The sequence below is a fragment of the Anas platyrhynchos genome, chromosome 31 (assembly GCF_047663525.1).
Source record: "Anas platyrhynchos isolate ZD024472 breed Pekin duck chromosome 31, IASCAAS_PekinDuck_T2T, whole genome shotgun sequence".
Taxonomy (NCBI): Eukaryota; Metazoa; Chordata; class Aves; order Anseriformes; family Anatidae; genus Anas; species Anas platyrhynchos.
Genome location: NC_092617.1, coordinates 5,129,349 through 5,152,000, shown reverse-complemented (window position 1 = coordinate 5,152,000; position 22,652 = coordinate 5,129,349). Strand labels below are relative to the sequence as shown.

Here is a 22,652-nt window from a genome sequence, read left to right as displayed (position 1 = left end):
GGCTGTATGCCATCCCTGTTCTCTGCAAGGCTCGAGAACTGGAAGGCCTGAATCCAGAAGGCAGCTGTACCTGAACCAGGGGAATTTCTCTCATGTACAGGAATTATTTCTCTTCCTCCCAGCTCCAGCTCTGTGGCCCCAGTGTCGTAGACACCTTCTGTGGTTTTGCCCCATTGCTGGAGCTGTCCTGCAGTGCCAAGGTGATATTCACGGTCTTTGATTTCATAATCTACATTTTGGATCCAATCTTCCTCTTCCCTCTCATGCAGTTTTCAGGTGTGTGTGTGTCCTGTGTTAGCAGACTCAAAGACTTATCCTCCTGCTCTTCTGTCCTCACGAGTGTCACTGTTTTCTGTGATACTGCCATCACGGTCTGAGAGAAGCCCAAATACAGCCCTCCTCAGAGATCTTAATGAAGCCCTTTCCTAAACCACCATCCTCCCAGTCAGTCCTCAGGTTGCCTAGAGGTGGTACGGGAAGGGTGAGAGAGGTTCAAGTGGATCTGCAGATGTCATCGTAAGACCTATCTCAAAGACCTTGGAAAGGACAGATGGACCAAAGGCATTCCTCAGAACTTGGAAATGACAGATGTCAAACTCATCTGCTAATAGGAAGGCAAGCAGAAGGATGATAAAGCCTAACCAAGGAATAAAATGCCAACCTTAACCTTAACCTCCAAACCAGACCTAAACTGAAGTCCTCAAAGCTTGCCCTTATCCTAAACCTTGAGCAGGCACCTTAAGCACAACACCAATCTCTCCCTTGATGATTTGCTGTTCCCTTGACCCTGGAGGGTGACCTCTAATCCCTAAACATTAATCTGATCATCTAACCCCCAAAGCCCTCCACCACAAACACAGCACATCTCATCTTCAACCCCACTCCTATCCCTAACTTCAGCTGTTTGTCTCCGTGGGGCCGGGCAGGGACTGTGAGGTCCTGCAGCAGTCCCATGGCATTGGAAGAGGCATGTGAGGTGACAGGTATGTGATCAGATCAGAGGCCACAAAGAGGAGCTGGCTGGGAATGCTGGGATGAAGTCAGGTGTGCCTCTGGATGTGCTGGGCCTGCAGGAGGCACATGTCTGGGAAGGAGGCTGGGAAGCCACTTCTATCTGTGGAGCTGACGGACCTACAGGAGGAATGTGGCACAGATAGGGACCGTATAAGGCAGAAGTATGCACATGGCATTGACGATGATGGTGAGGCACCTTCTGTTCTGGTCAGGTGAGAGACCACAGGAAGGCTGATGGCATGGGAGTCATGCTTGAGGTATAGCTAGTGAGACCATAGAATCAGAGAATGGCTCCCGTTGGAAGGGACTTTAAAGGTCATCTAGTTCCAACCCCCTGGCCATGGACAGGGATGCCCCCCATGAGATCAGGTTGCCCAGGGCCTCATCGAACCTGCTCTTGATCAGCTCCAAGGATGGGGCACCTCTAAGGTTTCTCAGCAAGCAGTTCCAGTGCTTCACTTCCCTCTGAGTGAAGAGTTTCCTCCTAACCTCTAGTCTAAATATCCAGACTTTTACTTTAAAACCATTCTCCCTTGTCCTGTCATACGATTGAGCAAAGAGTCACTCTCCATCTTTTTAAGAAGTCCCCTTTAAGTACCAAAAGGCCACAAAGAGGTCACCCTGGAGCCTTCTCTTCTGTAGAATGATCTGCCACCAAGTATGATGGAGAGAGGCTTGGCAACTACATCAGCCAGTTCCCTCAGGACCCTGGGATGCATGTCATCAGGCCCCCTAGACATGTACCTGTTTAGTGTCATCAGGTGGTCGTGGACCTGCTCTTCACTCCCACCAGGTTGGACTTTGCAGCTCCAGCCTCCATCTACAGGTTCAGGGAAAGGAAAGACTTGGGAAGCCTGACTGGCAGGGAAGATTGATGGAAAGACGTTGTTGAGTCCCTCAGCCTTCTCCATGTCTGTCATTACCAGTGCACCCTTCTCATCCATCAGAGGGGGTACACTCTTCTTGGCTATTCTTTTCTGAGCAGTGTATCTGTAGAATCCCTTCCTATTTTTCCTTGCATCCCTTGAGAAGATCAGTTCAATCCATGCCTTAACTTTCTTTATTCCATCTCTGCATGTCCAAAACAGAAACATGCATGAGAAAAAAAAATAACCCTGATTCCATAGAAGCCATTCTGGGAAAGAAACATGTAGGTAGGAAGCGCAGTTTTGTGGCAGTGCAGAACTGATGGGCACATTGTGCAGGATGCTTCTAAGGATCTTTTTGTTGTTTTCTCTTCTAACTACCATGCCACTACTGTCTCAAGAATAGAGGAGCCAACAGAGGTGAGACAGATACTCTGCGATCATGAATGTCATCAGAAAGCTGATCCCAACAAGATACAGGGAGGTCAAGAGCAGCCTGGACAAGAGAGATGTGATATTTCGGGGTGGGAAGAAGAGCTTGGCCAACAGAAACTTATGATTTCATAGAAGTAAGAGGGTTTATGTAATGTGGATGCTGTGGTAACACTGACTTTACACAGTCACATATGGCCCTTACATAAGCCAGTAATTTTAATGCCTAAATGTAAATGCTACTACAACACTCTGAAAGGAATATTTTTTTTTTTCTCTTCCTAACCCTAATGCCTTCCCTTAACACTAACATGAAAATGCTTTATTTAACCCTAGACTTCTTGGCAGACCTAAAAACCCTAAACTGTACAGCTTGTCCACACCTTAACCACAGACCTGCCACCACTAGCAGGACAACACACACTCCCACTAAAACTTTGCTTAGTCTCTAACCCAGAAAGAGAAAAACAGGTACCTAGGGGGCAAGAGAGAGGTCAGCTCTTCCTCAGGATCTGATGGCCCAGCAGGAGGAATGTGACTGTGGCAGTGACTGTCTCTATCCTTGATAGGACAGCAGCAGGAACGTGTCATGGAAAGGGACTGTGAGGTCACTTGTGTCTGGAGGTGGCAGGTCACCCTTGACTTCTCCCTGTCTTGGTATAAGCACTGCTCTGCAACAATTAAAACATCAGCGTTTTATCAGCACTCTTCTCATCCTAAGCCAAAACGTAGCATTCTACCAGCTACTAGGAGGAAAATTAACTCTGTCCTAACTGAAACCAGGATAGTGAAGAAGGCATTAAACATCTCTGCTTTGGCTATATCATTGTCTGTGAGGAGACATTCCCCATCCAGTAGTGGACCTATGTTTTCTTTGGTCCTCCTTTTTCTGTTCACATATCCAAAAAAAAACACCTTTTATTGTCTCCCACAGATGTGGCCAGCTTCAACTCTAGTTAGGCTTTGGACCCACAAATTTTCTCCCTACAAACATGAACAGCATTCCTTCCTCGTCACCTTCTTCCAGCAGCTGTACACTTTCTTTTTCTGTCTAAGCTCCAGTAGAAGATCCCTGGTCAGCCAGGCCAGTCTTCTGCCCTGCCTGCCTGCCTTCCGATATTTTGGAATAGCCTGATCTTGTGCTTTTAGGAGGCAGTGCTTAAAGATTGAGCTGAAACACTGATGGACGGCAATGCCTTCAAAAGCAGCTACCCAGGGGACCTTGCTGACTAGTTCCCTGAGCAGCCTGAAGTCTGCTTTGCCCATATCCTGGGTTGAAGTACTGGTGGCAGTTTTCCTTCTGTTGCCATAAATTCTAAACTGAACCATTTCATGTTCACTATGACTGAGACGGGCACCAATTGCCACGTCTCCCACAAGACCCTCTCTGTTCTCCAGCAACAGATCAAGGAAGGCACCTTTCCTAGTTGGCTCCCTTAGCACCTGCACCAAGAAGAGATCAAGGTGCTTTATGAACCTCCTGGACTTGCTCGTGTCAGCTGTGTGGTGATCCCAGTTGACATCGGGCAAGTTGAAATCTCCCATAAGGACAAAAGGAGTTGATCTCGAGGCATCTCTTAGTCCTGCAAAGAATAATTCATCGGCATTTGAGTCCTGGCAGGGTGGTCTGTAATAGATTCCCACAACGGCATCCCATTTATCTGTTTGTCCCTTAAAGTTGATAAGGCAGCACCAGGAATGTGTCACAGAAAGGGACTGTGAGGTCACTTCTACTTGAAGTAGGTGGCAGGTCAGTCTTGACTTCTCCCTGGGAGCTGCACTTTTGGGCTGACATCTGGCAGTGGCCCTGCTAGGCCAGCAGAAGGCACCTGCTTGGCATGCTGACTGGGGGATCCCCTCTGCCTACACACCCAGGAGGACCCAGACAGAAAGAAGACCCCAACATGGGTTGTCCTGTCCCTTCTGCTTGAGTCCATGACTGGGCAGCAGCAGGCATAAGGCTTGGCTGTGTCTCCACAAGAAGCTGCAAGGCCAGCAGCAGGCCCCTGGCTTGGAAGCTGCTGCTGAGGTGACTTGTGTCTGCTTCGCTGACAGGCTGCAAGGAGCCTGGTGGGTTGGGATGCCTACTCCAGGAGGGGTTTCCACACTGATGGAGCCTGCTTTGGTAGTAGGAAAGAGCAGAAGAAAAAAAAAAAAAAAAGTCACAAACCACCCTAAAATGTGGGCACTGGCCATGAGGAGGAAGAAATATCCAGGGGAACAACTGGTCTTGCTGCTAGAGACTGAGGCAAAGAAGGCATTAAATACCTCACCCTTTACCTCATCTCTTGACACCAGGTTTCCCCCCACACCCGGTAATTTATGATGATTCTTAGTTCTCTTTTATTTAAAGTATTTCTATAAGCAGTGTTTATTGTCTTTGAGAGTCATAGACAGATTGAGCTCCAGCTGGGCTTTGGACCTTCTAACTTTGTCCTGCACAGCCCCATAACTTTTAGGACACAGCTGCAGAGAAACTGACAGCATGCATGAGAATGAACAACAGAAAAAGTAGAATCTGACAGCCTTCCACGCATTACCTCTCTGTGACTATGTTGCAGTTCCATTGAACTGGTTACTCCTGTATTATCCCGACGTTGGTTTAGTGGAGGACTTGTTAGTGTTAGGTCAGAGGTTGGACTCGATGATCTTGAGGTCTCTTCTAACCAAGATCATTCTGTGTGGTTCTGTGTGTGATTCTGTGTCCCCTGTACCTCCAAATGCTGCTGTCTTGTCAGAGACAGCACAATCACACAAAGGCTGAACTGTCTGACTGCAGACAGGAACAGCTGACAGAAGGGAGCATCAGTATGGTGGGAGCTTGAGAAACTGCAGGATTTTGTCTAAAGTAACCTCTAGACATTTACAAGGAGAAGAGCACTAGTCCTGAACGAGAGGGAGAGTAACCCCACACATCAGTGGAAACTGGGACACTGCTAAGTACACAGGAGAAGGGCCTGGGCACCACGAGGGATGCCATACGAGCAGTGGTGCCTGCTCACCAGGAAGCAGGCCAGCTTCCTACAGAGCTGCCTCATGAGGAGCATGGCCACCAAGGAGATCTGTGTTATCAGACTCAGCTTAGGTCTGCTGTGACACCACATGGACAAGTGTCTACAACTAACCAGTAAAGAGGTACAGGTCTGGGATTCTCTAGGCCATCCTGGTTTGGAGAGGAGCAAGGGCTATGGCAAGTCCCAGCAGGACCCAGGTCTTTCTGTCCATGGCTATGGCTGTTGTCTCTGTCACTGAGGCCTATGAGGAGACATCTGATCATTGAAGAACCAGGGCCTCATTGCCTCCTCGCCCCCACCCATGAACCAGGCAGGGCTCGTACCATTCTCCTGCACTTGGCCATGCACATCCCCATCTCCTACTGCCCCACAAAGAGCCCTGAGCAAGGTGCGAAGGAAAGGATTTCCCTTCCTAGAGACCAGGGGTCAAGGCCTGGCCCTTGTGCTTGGTGACACACATCCACTTTTCCTACACATCACTGTCACCTTCACATTGCCTTCGTCTCCTTGTCCTCACTGCCTCCAGGGTTCTGCTCTAACGAGCTCCAAGGGAGGCTGTGTCAGTGCTGGCCCTCAGGGGGAAACTGCAGGAAACTTGCCTCTGACTTGCACTTCTGGAGAGATGTATTCAATTGTCTCTGAGTGCCTGAGGTTCGTGGGCTCATCAGCCAAGCCCCCAGAGAGGTGATTGCAGTGCCTTGGGCTGGTGCTGTGCTGCTGAGCTGGGCCGGGCTCGTGGGACAGAGAAAACACATTTCAGAAAGTCCCATGAAGCAGAGACAGCGCTGTGCCCAGGAGCAGCTCCTCTGCACAGCGCAGCAGGGCTGGGGGCTCTGACTGAAGCTGGCATGGGGAGAGGAGAGAAGGAGAAAGGGCTTGGGGGCAATTGTCAGTGGGAGGATGCTGAGAGCTGCCTTCCAGGAGAAACCTGCACAGCCCTTGACAAGGTAAGTGTAAACGAGAATATTCTGTCCATCTTCACTTCTACTGCAGCTTCAGTACTCCCAGCTCTCTCAACTTTCTTCTCAGAGAAATCCCTGACCATGTTCATCATGCTAACCATTAGAGGGATAACTACTAGTTAACAAAAGAAAATTCTATCTTGCTCAAGCAAGACAGCTGCAGGAAGGTTCTCCTGCAAAGAGAGAGGTTCAGGCTAGAGCATGCTTTAAGACTTGCAATAGCTTTTCCTGAGAGAAGTCTGTTATAACTTTTCTCTGCCATCTCATCTTCAGCAGACAACTGTGTCCAGAGTCAGCAAATGCCCAACTTCAGCTCTGTGAGTGAGTTCCTGCTGCTGGCATTCAGAGACACGCGTGAGCTGCAGCTCCTGCACTTCGCGCTCTTCCTGGGCATCTACCTGGCTGCCCTCCTGGGCAACGGCCTCATCATCAGCGCCGTAGCCTGCCACCATCGCCTCCACACCCCCATGTACTTCTTCCTCCTCAACCTCGCCCTCCTCGACCTGGGCTGCATCTCCACCACTCTGCCCAAAGCCATGGCCAATGCCCTCTGGGACACCAGGACCATCTCCTATCAAGGATGTGTTGCACAGGTCTTTTTGTTTGTCTTCTTGATTGCATCAGAATTTTATCTTCTCACCGTCATGGCCTACGACCGCTATGTTGCCATCTGCAAGCCCCTGCACTACGGGAGCCTCCTGGGCAGCAGAGCTTGTGCCCAGATGGCAGCAGCTGCCTGGGGCAGTGGCTTTCTCAATGCTGCCCTGCAGACGGCCAATGCGTTTTCCCTACCCCTCTGTCGAGGCAATGCTGTGGACCAGTTCTTCTGTGAAATCCCCCAGATCCTCAAGCTCTCCTGCTCAGATGGCTACCTCAGGGAAGTTGGGGCTCTTGTGTTTAGTTTTTCTTCATGCTTTGGTTGTTTTGTTTTCATTGTTTTCTCCTACATGCAGATCTTCAGGGCAGTGCTGAGGATGCCCTCTTCTCAGGGCCGGCACAAAGCCTTTTCCACGTGCCTCCCTCACCTGGCTGTGGTCTCCCTGATGGTCAGCACTGCTGCGTTTGCCTACCTGAAGCCCCCCTTCATTTCCTCACCATCCCTGGACCTGGTGGTCGCACTTCTCTACTCAGTGGTGCCTCCAGCAGTGAACCCCCTCATCTACAGCATGAGGAACCAGGAGCTCAAGGATGCAGTGAGGAAACTGTTTCCATACATTCTTCTTAAGCATCCATGATGTGTTCAGAAGATCTATTCTTAATAATATGCAAATATTTTGATTCATATTATATCATATCATTTTTATTGTTACTGGTGTTATTCTAACATTGTCATTAATAAGAAAAACAAGAGAAATCAAAGGGTATTTGGGAAAATGATACAACATTTTAAAAATTATTTTTCTCTCTTAGTATTTGAACAATATTTCATTTTGTTTTTAATAATCTCATTCTTACCATTCAGAATGTTACATTTTGTGCTAGTTTTTACTATATCATCTAATGTACATAAAGAACCAGGCTTCCTTGGTAGAGAAAGACAATAAAGATGTCAGTGGAATTTCATTGGTCTCAGTATCCACTTCCCATCTCCTCTCAAGCTGGGGAAGCAGCCATAGCATCAAGGAGGGGCTCAGGGCCAAGAGCCCAGCTGCCACGGTTAGGAGCTGTGTATTTGGATTAGACCTTGTGGATCTACGTGACAGTCCTGTTGTCGCTATAACAGGGCTGGCATAAAGCCTTTTCCACATGCCTCCCTCCCTCGGCCATGGTGTCCATCTCCCTCAGGCCTGTCATGGTTGCCTGCCTGAATCTCCCTCAGTCTCCTCCCCATCCCCTGGACCTGGTCGTGGCAGTTCTGTACTCAGTGGTGCCTCCAGCAGAGCACGTCCTCATCTGCAGCTTGAGGAGCCAGGAGCTAAAGCATGCCTTGTGGAAATTGATGGTGAGATGTGTCTTGGATGTAATAAATTTCTGATCTGCTTCTGCACATGACATGTAATGTCAATAATTGGCGGAATACTAGTATACCTGTTTTGTTTTGTTTTCTTTCTTGTTGTGTTTGTGCATATTCTTATTACATTAATTCAGCTAATGAACACCCATTAAAATGATACGGATATGTCTGTTGAATATAGCTTATAGACTCTGCATGTGAACCAATGCTCTCTGTGAATTTAACCTTAAGGAAGTAGCTTGCACTGCCTGGTCTGACGTCCTTCCTCTGAGACCTGGTCTGGCTCTGCAGGGGCAGTGCCCGTGTGCAGGGGTGCAGAGGAAAAGAGTCCTTATCCCACCAGTATGGCCAGGGAGCACCAGCGCTTGGGGCATGCAGAGCTGCTCTCTTGCCAATGCTGCCCTGTCCTGCTGAGCCCTGCTGGTGGGCTCAGGCCCGGCTGCTCCTGGAGCTTGGTGCCAGTGCTGCTGTGGGGCTGTGCTGGGACTGCAGGCAGGGACAGGCAGTTTGCACGGCAGTGGCACAGCTGGCCTCCACTGCAGCACCTCCCTCCTAAGGGGGGATCTCCTCCGAGGTGGACTGACCAGAGCTCAAGTGCTCAGTCTGGTGTGAGCAGGCAGAGGAGAGCTCTGCAGCCCCAGGGCACACAGCAGCCCCAGCAGAGGAGCCCGGCAAGTGATTCCTTGCAGCCCTGGGGCAATGGCAGTGACCCCATGAGCTGGGTCTGCCTCCCAGCCTGCCCAGCACAGCCCTGCAGAATGCCCCCATGCCCTGGGCACCAGAGCCCCCTCGCTCTACAGAGCAGCACCGCCAGCTGGGGCTGGGGTTCAGGCTGGGGCTGGGAGGGTGCTTCCCCTGAGTGTCTTCTAGGCTGGCTTCAGGATTCTGGACCTGAGTGTGATCTTCACTGTGCACAGGGAGCTGAGAGACCGCCAACAGGCACAGGGCTGGAACACTGCCTGCCTGCAAGGTCCCTCCTGCCCTAGCACCTCCCAGGACTGGCACAGAACTGACTCCTGAGTGTCAGAGAGGCTGGGAGCCCAGCAGGTGTGCCATGAGCTTGGAGGATCACAACCAGATCACCTCTGCCTAGGCAGATCCTGGCCCAAAAAGGGGGTGTTTTGTAGGTGTGGAATTATAAGCTCAGTGGTGCATCAGAAACACTAAGTCCAGCAGGAAGCAAATGGTTGTTAAATGGCCTGTGAGTTGAGCTCTTTCTGAAGTAGCTGACAGGTCACCCTTGACTCCTGGCTGGGATCTGTGCCTTTAGGCTCACATCTGCCTGTGTCCATGGTAGGGCAGCAGAAGGCACTTGCTGTGCATGTAGTTTCTGAGATCGGCTCTTTCTAAGTACCTGGTAGGCCCCATAGTGGAAGAGGTCTTGGATAGGGGTTGTCATGTCAGAGGTGTCAGCTTTTGCCAAGTCATCCTTTAGGACTGCTTTCAGTTTTCTACACAGAGTGGGCCACTGCCTCCAAGACGCTTGGGACAAAGTGAACCATGCATGAGGGTTTGGAAAAAGGTACCCTGGGTGCAAAGAAGGCATTCCATATCCGAAACTTTGTTGCAGAAAACAAAATTTTGGGGTGGTAAAAGAGCTGCTGGGCACATTGTGCAGGGTTCACCTACAGCTTTGGGTTATTTTCCATCCTTACTTAGAGGCCACGTCAGTCTCAAGAAAGGAGTAGGCAACAGATATGAGACAGACACTCTGAGATCATGAAAGCCATCAGAAAGTTGCCCCTACAAAATTGACTGATATGGGGAATTCCAGGAAATGCCTGGCCAGGAGAGATGTGAGATTTTAGGGAGTATAAAGGAGTTTGGCTAGCAGAAATTAGTGATTTCTGTGAGGTTCGAACATTTAGGCAATGTTGATTCTGCTGTAACGATGGCTTAAAACAGTCATTCCCCTATTTTAACCAGTGACATTAATTCCCAAAATAAATGCTAGTCCACACCCTGAAAGGAATCCACTACTCTTATGCCTGACCTCAAAGTATCCCTTGAAGCCAAAACCCAGCCCATAGACCCTTTCCTTTACCTTTACTCTTTTGCTCACCCTGAGCTGATCAGCTTGTGGGCCACAAGGAGGAGATGGGTGGGGATGCTCTGAAGAGCTCAGCTCTGCCTCATCATCTCCTGCCCCAGCACGAGGAATGTGACTGTGGCAGTGATTGTGAGGTCACTTCTGTCTCTGCACTTGATAGGGCAGCAGCAGGAACGTGTCACACAAAGGGACTGTGAGGTCACTTGTGTCTGGAGGTGGCAGGTCACCCTTGACATAGACCTGGGATCCGCACTTTTGGGCTGACATCTGGCAGTGGCCCTGCTAGGCCAGCAGAAGGCACCTGCTTGGCATGCTGAGTGTTGGCATTGCTTCCTTGCAACACTGTGCAGGGCTGTGGAGGTGTCCATTTTAATGAAGTTCTTCTAGTAGCATCACACTACCCACCACATCCCACAGACCCCAAGAAGAGCCTTGAGCCAGACATGGGGGTGCAGGATCTCTCCTTCCATTGGCTGGGGTCAGGCCTTGGCTCTTCTGTTTCACCAAAACGAACCAAGACTTTTCTCAGCACAGTGCTTTGCCTGTCTGTAACCATGGCCTCCAGTTATCTGCCTTAACAAGTCCCTGGAGAGGCTTTGTTAGTAACAGCCCTCAGTGGGGCCCATTAATACTCCAAGTCACCTCAACTTTTCCTTCTGACTTTACTTTCTCTAGCAGTTACATCATTGTCCTCTCAGTACCTCAGCTTCATAGACTCAGTAACAAAATCCAAATGGAAGTCATTAAAATGCAGAAACTCCTAACATCTCTTTGATAGTTGTCTTCAATCCTTCACGCCTTGTGTAGCTAATTGCAGAGCTTGCATGATGTAGTCAAAGAAGATTTCAAAAAGCAGCTAATAAAAAATATTTTCTTGTTTTAAAGGCTAATTTTTGCTGCATTTCAGTTTTGAGCATCATTCTCCTCTTGCTATTGATCCAGGGTGACTTCTTTGGAGACCTCCATAGGGAGGAAAAGCAGAGTCTGGAGGTCTGACACCTCCTCTGCCAGCAGTGGTCTTTGTCCCTGTAACTGCAGCCCAGCCCAGCACGTGATACCCTTTCTAAGATAAGTCAGAGAAAAAATGAAAAAATAATAAAATAAAATAAAATAAAATAAAATAAAATAAAATAAAATAAAATAAAATAAAATAAAATAAAATAAAATAAAATAAATAATAAATAAATAAATAAATTTGAAATGACCGTTGGATCCTGAGAAATTCTAAATGAATTGTAGTAGACAACTGGACATCCATGGTCTCTCTTGGGTCTTCTGTGGAAAACTCAGGACGAAAAGTAAAAAAAAAAAATTCTTCTAGTGGCTGTACATGTACATATGAGCTTGGCCTCTTTGGGGATGTTGTGGTTTAACCCGGCCGGCAGCTAAACACCACGCAGCCGTTCGCTCACCCTCCCCCCTCCCTCTCTGGGACAGGGGACAGAAATGGAAAGTGAAGCCCGTGAGTTGAGATAAAGACAGTTTAATAAGACAGGAGAATAATAATAATAATAATAATAATAATAATAATAATAATAATAATAATAATAATAATAATAATAATAATAATAATAATAATAATAATAATAATGTGTACAAACAAGTGATGCACAATGCAATTGCTCACCACCCGCTGACCAATGCTCAACCTAACCCCGAGCAGTCCAGCCCCCTCCCCCGGCTAGCCACCCCTATATATTGTTTAGCATGATGTCAGATGGGATGGAATACCCCTTTGGCTAGTTTGGGTCACCTGTCCTGAGTCTGTCCCCTCCCAGCTCTTACTGCACCCCCAGCCTGCCCGTTGGCAGGACAGAGCAAAAGGCTGAGATGTCCTTGGCTTGGTATAAGCACTGCTCTGCAACAATTAAAACATTGGGGTGTTATCAGCACTCTTCTCATCCTAAGCCAAAACATAGCATTCTACCAGCTACTAGGAAGAAAATCAACTCTGTTCTAACTGAAACCAGGACAGGGGAAATTTTTCCCTTCTAGACATGGAAACCTAAATTGAGTGATGTGAAATGACCTGTCCAGTCAATAGAGTAGGGCAAGGTCCTACTTCCTGTGCTATAGATGCAGAAGGCAAAAAGAATTGCATTGTGCCTGACACTACTCTGGGACGTGTCACCCAGGTCAGGCAACTTTACCTTAGTGCTGACAAGTCCATCACTAAACCACGCTACCAAGCTCTACATCTACACCTTGGCTCTCCAGTCAATGAACCAGCTCATGGATGGCAATCAGGGAGTCTCGGTTAGCGTGACGCTGCCTTGGGTGCGCCACCATGGTAGCCATTGGTACCTGCTGTTCTTCAGTCCTCAGCAAACCAACAACAGAAGGGTTTTGTGGAAGGCCAAACAAGGTAGACAACTGTTTCATGCCCTTTGTCTCCAAGACAGCTCTGCCAAAGCTCCACCAGTGGTGCACTCTTGGAACTTTGCAGTTCCCTCTCCTGAAGCAGTCTCTGCTGAGTGTGCACATAGCCTCTGGACCAATCGTAATGGGGTGCTTTGGCCATTCCTTCCCTGTTAGACTCACTTCAGCCTCCAGTACAGTTAACTGTTGGGTTCCCCCTGTCACTCCAGAAATACAGATGGGTTCTACCTCTTTCTAGCTTGATGAAATTAGGGTACACTGTGCACCAATGTCCAGTGGAGCCTGACACATCTGTGGGTCTGATGCACCAGGTCATTAAATATACCCAGTCCAGAAAACCCTTTCTTGTCCCTTTCTTCCCCACCTCCCCCTGGCTGGAAGCAGGACTCCTCTAGTCCTGCTCATAGTATTCATTACGATGTCTGGTAGTTGGCCCACTGGAAACATGTCCCACCACAGCACAGTCATCCCACAGGACAGAGGACAGGGCGATGACAGCCAAAGTATGCATTTTGATGCAGGAATTGTGACAAAACTCAGGCTGAAATACTCAAGAGCAGGACACTTCAAATGGCTGAGCCAGAACCCATCTGTGTATCCCAGTTTGGGAATCATCCCCTTCCATCAGGGATATGAAAGCAAAAAATGTGAAATGACCCGTCAGGTAAAAGCACACAGAAAGGTAAACTCACAGGTATTGTGCTGGAGTGTCAGAAGGCAAAAAACATTGTGTTGTGCCTCAGACTAATCAAGGAGACCTAATGCAGTTCATCCCTGAGATAAAGCAAACACTCAAAGAATTGTGAGGGATGTACAGTTGTGGCCTAACATGAAGAAAGATGTTGATCACTAGTGAAGGAACGGTCTTTTTCTGCCATCACCAATCTGGTTACACAAGCATGACAACACCTAAAGGTCATATATCCCATGACTGTCAACCCATGGGGCAGGGGAAGGGAGATGACAGTGAAGGAAGGTATTTGGGTGTGGATGGTGGGGCCCAGCAGAGACAAGGAGTCAAGGCAGTGGGCTGGGGTGAGGCCAGCAGAAGCAGCCCAAGGGGTGGTGCTGCTGGTGAGGACACGTTTGTGGCAACAGCCTGAGTGGGCAGCAGCTGTGCGCAGGCGAGGGGAGGCCAGGAAGCGCATGGCAAGAGCGCTGCTGCCAGCAGAGCCAAGTCCGGGGCCGAGCCCAAGGGCAGAGGCAGGCCCAGGGCAGAGGGATGCAAGGGCCATGCTGAACTCCTTGCCTCTGCAGCAGCCGCCCTGGCCCTCAGCAGATGTGCTGTCTGGAACGCATGGGGAGGTGCTGGTGTACATCAGAGAGCAACAAGGAGGGCGCTGGAGAGGGCTGGGGCCAGGCGGGTGGCAGAGGCTGACTGGGTGTCCCCACTGCTGCAGCCAGTGCACTCAGAGTGGCAGAAGGAGGGCAGGCAGGGCTCATGGCCCTGGGACACAGCCTGGTCCTGGGCTGTTCCTGACATCCCTGCAGCTCCTGGCATGTTGCGGTGAGGTGCCCCTCAGCCTTCCCTCCTGTGCTCCCAGGGCACACAGCTGCCTCCTGCCCAGCTCACTGCCCACCATGAATGTCCAGCATGGCTGCTTCCTAAGCTGGGCCTTGCCCAGGGTCAGTGCAATTCAGGGGCAGAAAATGGCCCTTGTCCCGGTGACTTTTCATGGCCTTCCTCTCAATACATGCTCTTCTCATCCTTGATCTCTTTTACTGAACATAGAAGCCTAGGGGAGCTTTTTGGTACAGACTAAGACAGAAAAAGCGTTGAGTCCTTCAACCCCGTCTCTGCCTGCTGCTATGAAGTGCCTATGAGACATGGACTTGTTTTCAGGTATTTTCCTCTGACAGTCTCAGCAGTGCCCAGTGACAGGGGAAGACATGGGATTACATGGCATTCCCCACAGGAAAACACGTTTCCTCCGAGCAATACCAAGCACTGGATCATGTTTCTCCAAAGTGGGCAAATCCCCATAACTGGAATTATGAAAGCCCAACTGGAAATGGGCCTGGGCTGCCTGGTGTAGGTTTCTGTGCCTGGCTAGTGAGGGTGGCTAGATGGGCTTTGGAGGGCCCCTCCACTCTCAGTGAACCTATCACTCTGCAGTGCCTGGCAGCGTTTCTGAGAACTTCTCTGCAGTATCTCCAGACCAGCTGGACACAGGGTGCTCATGGGGCAGAGGATCTTCTGGGGATGAACTCATTCATGATGTAACCCTGAGGACAACATGGAGCAGGGGTTACAAATATCAATATCACCTCTGCCCATAGCAGTCTTCCGTCCCCCTGCCTCCACTATCCTGCCCCTTCTTTCCTTCAGGATTAGAGCCAGAAGGGACCTCTGGAGGTTTCCAGTGAAAAGATCTGCTCTGAGCAAGGAGAACTTTCACATCAGATCAGGCTGCTTCCTCAGTGCTTCCTCCACCTCACTTTTGAAAGCCGTACTCCTAGGGGTGTTAGCTGGAAGGCCAGTTCTGATTCAGTGGTGCTACAAGACAGCAGTGTGGAAGAGAAGGGTGACCAGCACCAAAACGACCATGTCCTGCTGCTGTCGGTGTTCGTGGGTCCAAGGAAGTGGTGACCCTGACTCAAAGGCTGCAGGGAGAGAGTGCCTGCCAGGACAGAAAAGGACAGTCCCAAAGGAGGACACCAGGGCTTTCCACCACGTTGCAGCAGGGATCTTCATCCCACAACCACTGCTGTACCTGAGAAGAGCGTATGAGAAATGAGATCCACAGAAACTGACTACCTGCTGGTTCCTTTATTTAGTTAGTCACAAAGAGCTTAGCAGCACCTCTACATGAGGTCTTTGGGTTAGAAGAAAAGGTAGAAAGAGATAGAAGAACAAAAATATCTTAAATTTATAAAATAAAACGATAAAAATAATATTTAGCATATTGGAATAATATTGAAAAGGATGAACTATTTTTGAAATATAGGAACAAATATGTTTCTGCCTTCTCCAGCTATACTTCAGGGAATCACATGCAGAAGATGGCTTCTTTGTCGAAATACTGAATATTGCAATAACATCCTCAGTGCCTCCTTGAGCTCCTTATTCCTCATGCTGTAGATGATGGGGTTCACTACGGGAGGAAACGCTGAGTACAAAACAGCCACCACCACATCCAGGAATGGAAAAGAGATAGAGGGGGGCTTCAGGTAGGCAAACACGGCAGTACTGAGATACAGGGAGACCACGGCCAGGTGAGGGAGGCACGTGGAAAAGGCTTTGTGCTGGCCCTGCACAGAGGGCATCCTCAGCACTGCCCTGAAGATCTGAGTATAGGAAAAAACATTAAGAACAAAACAAACAACACCTAAACAGGCACTAACCAGAAGAAACTTGACTTCTGTGAGGTAGGTACCTGAGCAGGAGAGCTTGAGGATGTGGGGGATTTCACAGAAGAACTGGTCCACAGCATTGCCTTGGCAGAGGGGAATGGAAAATGTGTTGGCTGTGTGCAGGACAGCATTGAGAAAGCCACTGCCCCAGGCAGCTGCTGCCATCTGGGCACAAGCTCTGCTGTCCAGGAGGCTCCCGTAGTGCAGGGGCTTGCAGATGGCAACATAGCGGTCATAGGCCATGACAGTGAGAAGAAAAAACTCTGAACCAATAAAGAAGACTAAAAAGAACACCTGAGCAGCACACCCTTGATAGGAGATGGCCCTGGTGTTCCAGAGGGCATTGACCATGGCTTTGGGCAGAGTGGTGGAGATGCAGCCCAGGTCGAGGAGGGAGAGGTTGAGGAGGAAGAAGTACATGGGGGTGTGGAGGCGGTGGTGGCAGGCTACGGCGCTGAGGATGAGGCCGTTGCCCAGGAGGGCAGCCAGGTAGATGCCCAGGAAGAGCGCGAAGTGCAGGAGCTGCAGCTCACGTGTGTGTCTGCGAATGCCAGCAGGAGGAACTCGCTCACTGAGCTGACATTGGGCATTTCTTGCCCTTCATCAAGGACACTGCACAGAAGGAAAAATAAAGACTGTTAGGGGAAATTTCCCTGAACAATACTCATTTCTTTTCTCATTAGAGCCTTCATATTGTCTTTCTTTCAAGGTGACCTTTGTGTGTCTCCCTGGTTGTAGCCCTGTTTTGTGATTGCTGAATGTCCTGTACACAGCACACAGCCACACAGCTCCACTGCAGTGGTAAATGTCGTTGATACGGGCAAAAACGTCAGCCAGAAGTCACTTCCAGGAAGGCTGCTCTGTCCATCCCCTAGTGCCCAGCTGCTGGCTGCTTACAGCACTCAGCTGGGGGAAGGATGCACACAGAGTTTGTGCTGAAAAACCACGTCTCCTTGTCTGCAGGTCCTAAAGAACAGCTCAGAAAAGCCGGGGTGCAGTCTGAAAGCAGAGAAAAAAGAAGGGATATTCTCAGGTTCGTCACTAAACTGTTTATGTCTCAGTTCAACGCAATAGGAAGCTCAGTCACCAGTGCAAATCCAACTACCCCATTAACATAGAACCTGCCCCACAATCAGAGCAGGAAGAGGCAGGCAGAGAGTGCAGAAAGTGCCTTCTCTTTGAAGGCACCTCCTGCCCTTCCCTTCTCCTGCCCAAGCCCCTGGGCACCCTGGGCAGGCTGAGTGCAGGGACCCTGCTCTGCACCACAGCCGTGGGAAACACTTCTGTGATGGTTTTACCGTGCTGGGCAGCTAAACCCCACAACCTCTCTCTCACTCCCCCTCCTTTAGATGAGGAGGGGGAGAAGTAAAGCAAAGAACAACTCATGGGCTGGGATAAGGATAATTTAATTAAAGGGAAATAATAATAATAATTAAATAAAGACTACCATGAACTAAACAATTTAACTAAGGGGAAATAAAAAAAAGGGGAAAAGGGAGGGGAAAAGGAAAAATAAAAAGAAGGGAGGAAAACAAACAAACAAAATGAATGAAGGCTATATGGAAGTGCAGAGGAAAGAAATTACTCTCTACTTCCCACAAATGAGAGATGATTGACCGTGTCCTTGAAGCAAGGCCTCAACGCACGCAGCCGGTGTTCAAGAGGAGGACTGACGTTTTCCCAACGAGAGACCACCCTCCCCCTTTTCTTCCTGTTTCCACCTTTGATTGCTGAGTGTGACATTACATGATATGGAATATCCCTTTGGTTGGTTTAGGTCAGCTGCCCTAGTGATGTTTAACTCCTCACTTTTTGCCCACCCCCTAGGAGGGTTAGAGAAAGGCCCAATGCTGTGCCACTGCTGCTCAGCAGTAGACACAACACTGGTGTGATAACACTGCTGTTCCAGCTACAAGTACAGAGTACGGCACTGTATGGGCTGCTGCCGGGAAAGTTAACATTCCAGCCAGACCCAATACACCAGCAGGAAGCGAATGGCTGTTAAATGGCCTGCGAGTTGATCTCTTTCTGAAGTAGCTGACAGGTCACCCTTGACTCCTGGCTGGGATCTGTGCCTTTAGGCTCACATCTGCCAGTGTCCATGGTAGGGCAGCAGAAGGCACTTGCTGTGCATGTAGTTTCTGAGATCGGCTCTTTCTAAGTACCTGGTAGGCCCCATAGAGGAAAAGGTCTTGGATAGGGGTTGTCATGTCAGAGGTGTCAGCTTTTGCCTGAAGTCATCCTTTAGGACTGCTTTCAGTTTTCTACACAGAGTGGGCCACTGCCTCCAAGACACTTGGGACAAACTGAACCGTGCGTGAGGGTTTGCAAAAAGGTACCCTGGGTGCAAAGAAGGCGTTCCATATCCAGAAGTTGGAGGCAGGAAACAAAATTTTAGGGTGGTACAAGAACTGCATGACACATTGTGCAGGGTTCACCTACAGCTTTGGGTTATTTTCCATTCTGACTTAGGGGCCGCGTCAGTCTCAAGAAAGGAGTAGCCAACACAAGTGAGGCAGATACTCTGAGATCATGAAAGCCATCAGAAAGCTGCCGCTAGGAAGATGGCTGATATGGGGAAGTCAGGAGAAGCCTGGCCAGGAGAGATGTGAGATTTGGGGGAGGAAAGAGGAGTTTGGCCAGCAGAAATTAATGATTTCTGTGAGTTTAGAACGTTCAGGCAATGTTGATTCTGCTGTAACAATGGCTTAAAACAGTCATGCAAAGCCATTCCCCCTTTTTTAACCAGTGACATTAATCTGCAAACCTAAATGCTACTCCACACCCTGACAGAAATGCACTATTCTTATGCCTGACCACAAAGTATCCCTTCAAGCCAAACCACAACCTATAGCCACTTCCCTTTATCTTTAGTCTCTTGCTCACCCTGATCTGATCAGCTTGTGGGCCACAAGGAGGAGATGGGTGGGGATGCTCTGATGAGCTCAGCTCTGCCTCATCATCTTCTGCTCCAGCATGAGCAATATGACTGTGGCAGTGACTGTGAGATCCCTTCTGTCTCTACACGTGATAGGGCAGCAGCAGGAAGGTGTCACAGAAAGGGACTGTGAGGTCACTTCTGTCTGGAGGTGTCAGGTCACCCTTGACATTTGAGAAGTCAAGGCACCAAGTTGGCATGCTGACGGTAGGATTCCCTCTGCCTCCAGAGCCAGGAGGACCCAGGCAGAAAGAAGGCCCCAACATGGGTTGTCCTGTCCCTTCTGCTTGAGTCCATGACTGCACAGCAGCAGCAGGCAAAAGGCTTGGCTGTGTCTAGCCAAGAAGCTGCAAGGCCAGCATCAGGCCTGTGGCTTGGAAGATGCTGCTGAGGTGACTTGTGTCTGCTTGGCTGAGAGGCTGCAAAGAACATATTGGGCTGGGATGCCTACTTCAAGAGAGGTTTCCACCCTGATGGAGCTTCCTTTGGTAGTAGGAAAGAGCAGGAGAAAAAAAAAAACTGCCACAAAATGTTCCATGGAAGGCTGGCACTGGTCACAAGGAGGAAGAAATGTCCCTCAAGATGTCATGCAATGGTTCTATACGTCACCCTCTGATAAGACCCTGGCTTTGTGTTTCAAGGAACAGCTGCTCAGGGCTGACCAGATATCAGTGAAAGCAAGGCATGAAAGCAAGTTGGTGAACTGAGATGGGTGTCTGCAGACTTTAAGAAAATAGGGTGATGTGTGGGACAGCATAGGAAAGCCTGCCGAGGAGAAGGCAGAGGGTGCTGGCAAGAATGGCAGGCCCCAACAGCCCTGAATTTTTTGTCCCCTTGGCTAGAGTTTATGAGGAGATGTTATATTCATTGTGATGGGGCCAAATAGATTCCTTTCAACCCTGTGCAGCACCTTAGAGGTGTCACACCACTGTTCTTCTCATGGCATCACATTGCCCACCACAGCCCACAGACCCCAGCAAGAACCTTGAGCTGGACTTGGGGGTGCAGGATCTCCCCTTCCAGTGGCTGAGGTCAGGCCTTGGCTCTTCTGTTTCACCAAAACCAACCAACACTTTTCTCAGTGCAGTGCTTTGACTGTCTGTAACCATGGACTCCAATTATCTACCCTAACGAGTCCCTGGGGAGGCTTTGTTAGTAACAGACCTCACTGGGGCCCATTAATATTCCAAGTCACTTCAACTTTTCTTTCTGACTTTACTTTCTCTAGCAGTTGCATTATTCTCCTCTCAGTACCTGAGCTTCATAGACTCAGCACCACAATACACCATGGAACTCATTAAAACACAGAAACTCCTAACATCTCTTTGATAGTTTTCTTCAAGGCTTCATGCCTTGTGTAGCTAATTACAGAGCTTGTATGATGTAGTCAAAGAAGATTTCAAAAAGCACCTAATAAAAAATCTTTTGTACTTTTAAAGGTTGAATTTTGCTGCATTTCTGTTTTGAGCGTCATTGTCCTCTTGCTATTGATCCAGGGTGACTTCTTTGGAGACCTCCATAGGGAGGAATAGCAGAGTCTGGAGGTCTAACACCTCCACTGCCAGCAGTGGTCTTTGTCCCTGTAACTGCAGCCCAGCCCTGCACATGAAAGCCTTTCTAAGACAAGTCACGTTTTTTTTTTGTTTTTTTTTTTTTTTTTGATAAAGTAAAATAAAACAAAATAAAATAAAATAAATAAAATAAAATAAAATAAAATTGTAATGACCATTGGAACCAGAGAAATACAGATTAAGTATCAGTAGGTACCTGGTCATCCATGGTTTCTCTTGGGTCTTTGGAAAACTCAGGGTGAAAATTAAAGACATCTTTTTTTTACCCTACTCTATTGTCCAGTCAATAGAGTAGGGCAGTCCTACTTCCTGTGCTGTAGATGCAGAAGGCAAAAAGAATTGCATTGTGCCTTACACTACCCAAGTACGTGTAACCCAGGACAAATCTTACAAGGAGCAGCTGAGGGAGCTGGGATTGTTCAGCCTGGAGAAGAGGAGGATCAGGGGTGACCTTTTTGCTCTCTACAGCTACCTCAAAGAAGGCTGTAGAGACGTGGGGGTTGGTCTGTTCTCCCACGTGCCCAGTGACTGGATGAGGGGGAATGGGCTAAAGTCATGCCAGGGGAGGTTTAGGTTGGATATTAGGAAAAACTTTACTGAAAGGGTTGTTAGGCATTGGAATGGGCTGTCCAAGGAAGTGGTTGAGTCACCATCCCTGGAGGTCTGTAAAAGACATTTAGATGTTGAACTTAGTGATATGGTTTAGTGGAGGACTGTTTAGTGTTAGGTCAGAGGTTGGACTAGGTGATCTTGAAGGTCTCTTCCAACCTAGATGATTTTGTGATTCTGTGATCGTCTAGTCAAACCTTCTTCTATGGACAGAGACAATTTCCATTAGATTAGGTTGCCCAAATTTACCTGCCAACTGGCCTTGAACAAGGGCTCACCTTTCTTGGGTGAGAGATTAAGCAAAGTTTTGTTGGGAGGATTTGGTGTTCTGCATAGGGTGTCAGGTCTGTGGCTGGGGTATGGACAAACTTAGAATCATAGAATCATAGAATATCCTGAGTTGGAAGGGACCCTTAAGGATCATCAAGTCCAACTCTTGACACCGCACAGGTCTACCCAAGTTCAGACCATGTGACTAAGTGCACAGTCCAATCTCTTCTTAAATTCAGTCAGGCTCGGTGCAGTGACCACTTCCCTGGGGAGCCTGTTCCAGTGTGCAACCACTCTCTCTGTGAAGAACCCCTTCCTGATGTCCAGCCTAAACTTCCCCTGCCTCAGCTTAACTCCATTCCCGCGGGTCCTGTCACTGGTGTTAATGGAGAAAAGGTCTCCTGCCTCTCGACACCCCCTTACGAGGAAGTTGTAGACTGCGATGAGGTCTCCCCTCAGCCTCCTCTTCTCCAGGCTGAACAGGCCCAGTGCCCTCAGCCGTTCCTCGTACGTCTTCCCCTCCAGGCCTTTCACCATCTTCGTAGCCCTCCTCTGGACACTCTCCAACAGTTTCATGTCCTTTTTATACTGTGGTGCCCAGAACTGCACACAGTACTCGAGGTGAGGCCGCACCAGCGCAGAGTAGAGCGGGACAATCACCTCCCTCGACCTACTAGCGATGCCGTGCTTGATGCACCCCAGGACACGGTTGGCCCTCCTGGCTGCCAGGGCACACTGCCGGCTCATATTCAACTTGTTGTCTACCACGACCCCCAGATCCCTCTCTTCTAGGCTGCTCTCCAGTGTCTCATCGCCCAGTCTGTACGTGCAGCCAGGGTTTCCCCGTCCCAGGTGCAGGACCCGGCACTTGCTCTTATTGAACTTCATGCGGTTGGTGATCGCCCAGCTCTCCAACCTATCCAGATCCCTCTGCAAGGCCTTTCCACCCTCATTCGAGTCCATAACTCCTCCAAGTTTGGTGTCATCAGCAAACTTGCTCAAAATGCCTTCTATTCCTACATCCAGATCGCTTATAAAGATATTGAAAAGGACCGGCCCTAAAATGGAGCCTTGAGGGACCCCACTGGTGACCGCCCACCAGCCTGACGCAGCCCCATTTACCATAACCCTTTGGGCCCTGCCCGTTAGCCAATTGCTCACCCATCGTATGATGTTTTTATTTAGCTGTATGCTGGACATTTTGTCCAGTAGGATCCTATGGGAAACCGTGTCAAAAAC

General features: G+C 49.1%; 1 protein-coding gene across 1 annotated transcript; it reads left to right on the top strand.

The window, feature by feature from the left end:
• The first annotated feature begins 6,587 nt into the window (after positions 1-6,587).
• On the top strand, positions 6,588-7,523 carry LOC140000013 (olfactory receptor 14C36-like). Its single transcript, XM_072029700.1, has one exon. The coding sequence runs from the start codon at positions 6,588-6,590 to the stop codon at positions 7,521-7,523; it is 936 nt and encodes a 311-aa protein (XP_071885801.1).
• Positions 7,524-22,652: the final 15,129 nt, after the last annotated feature.

Coding starts and splice junctions, on each gene's coding strand:
- LOC140000013 (XM_072029700.1), top strand. CDS start 6,588: ATGCCCAACTTCAGCTCTGTGAGTGAGTTCCTGCTGCTGGCATTCAGA.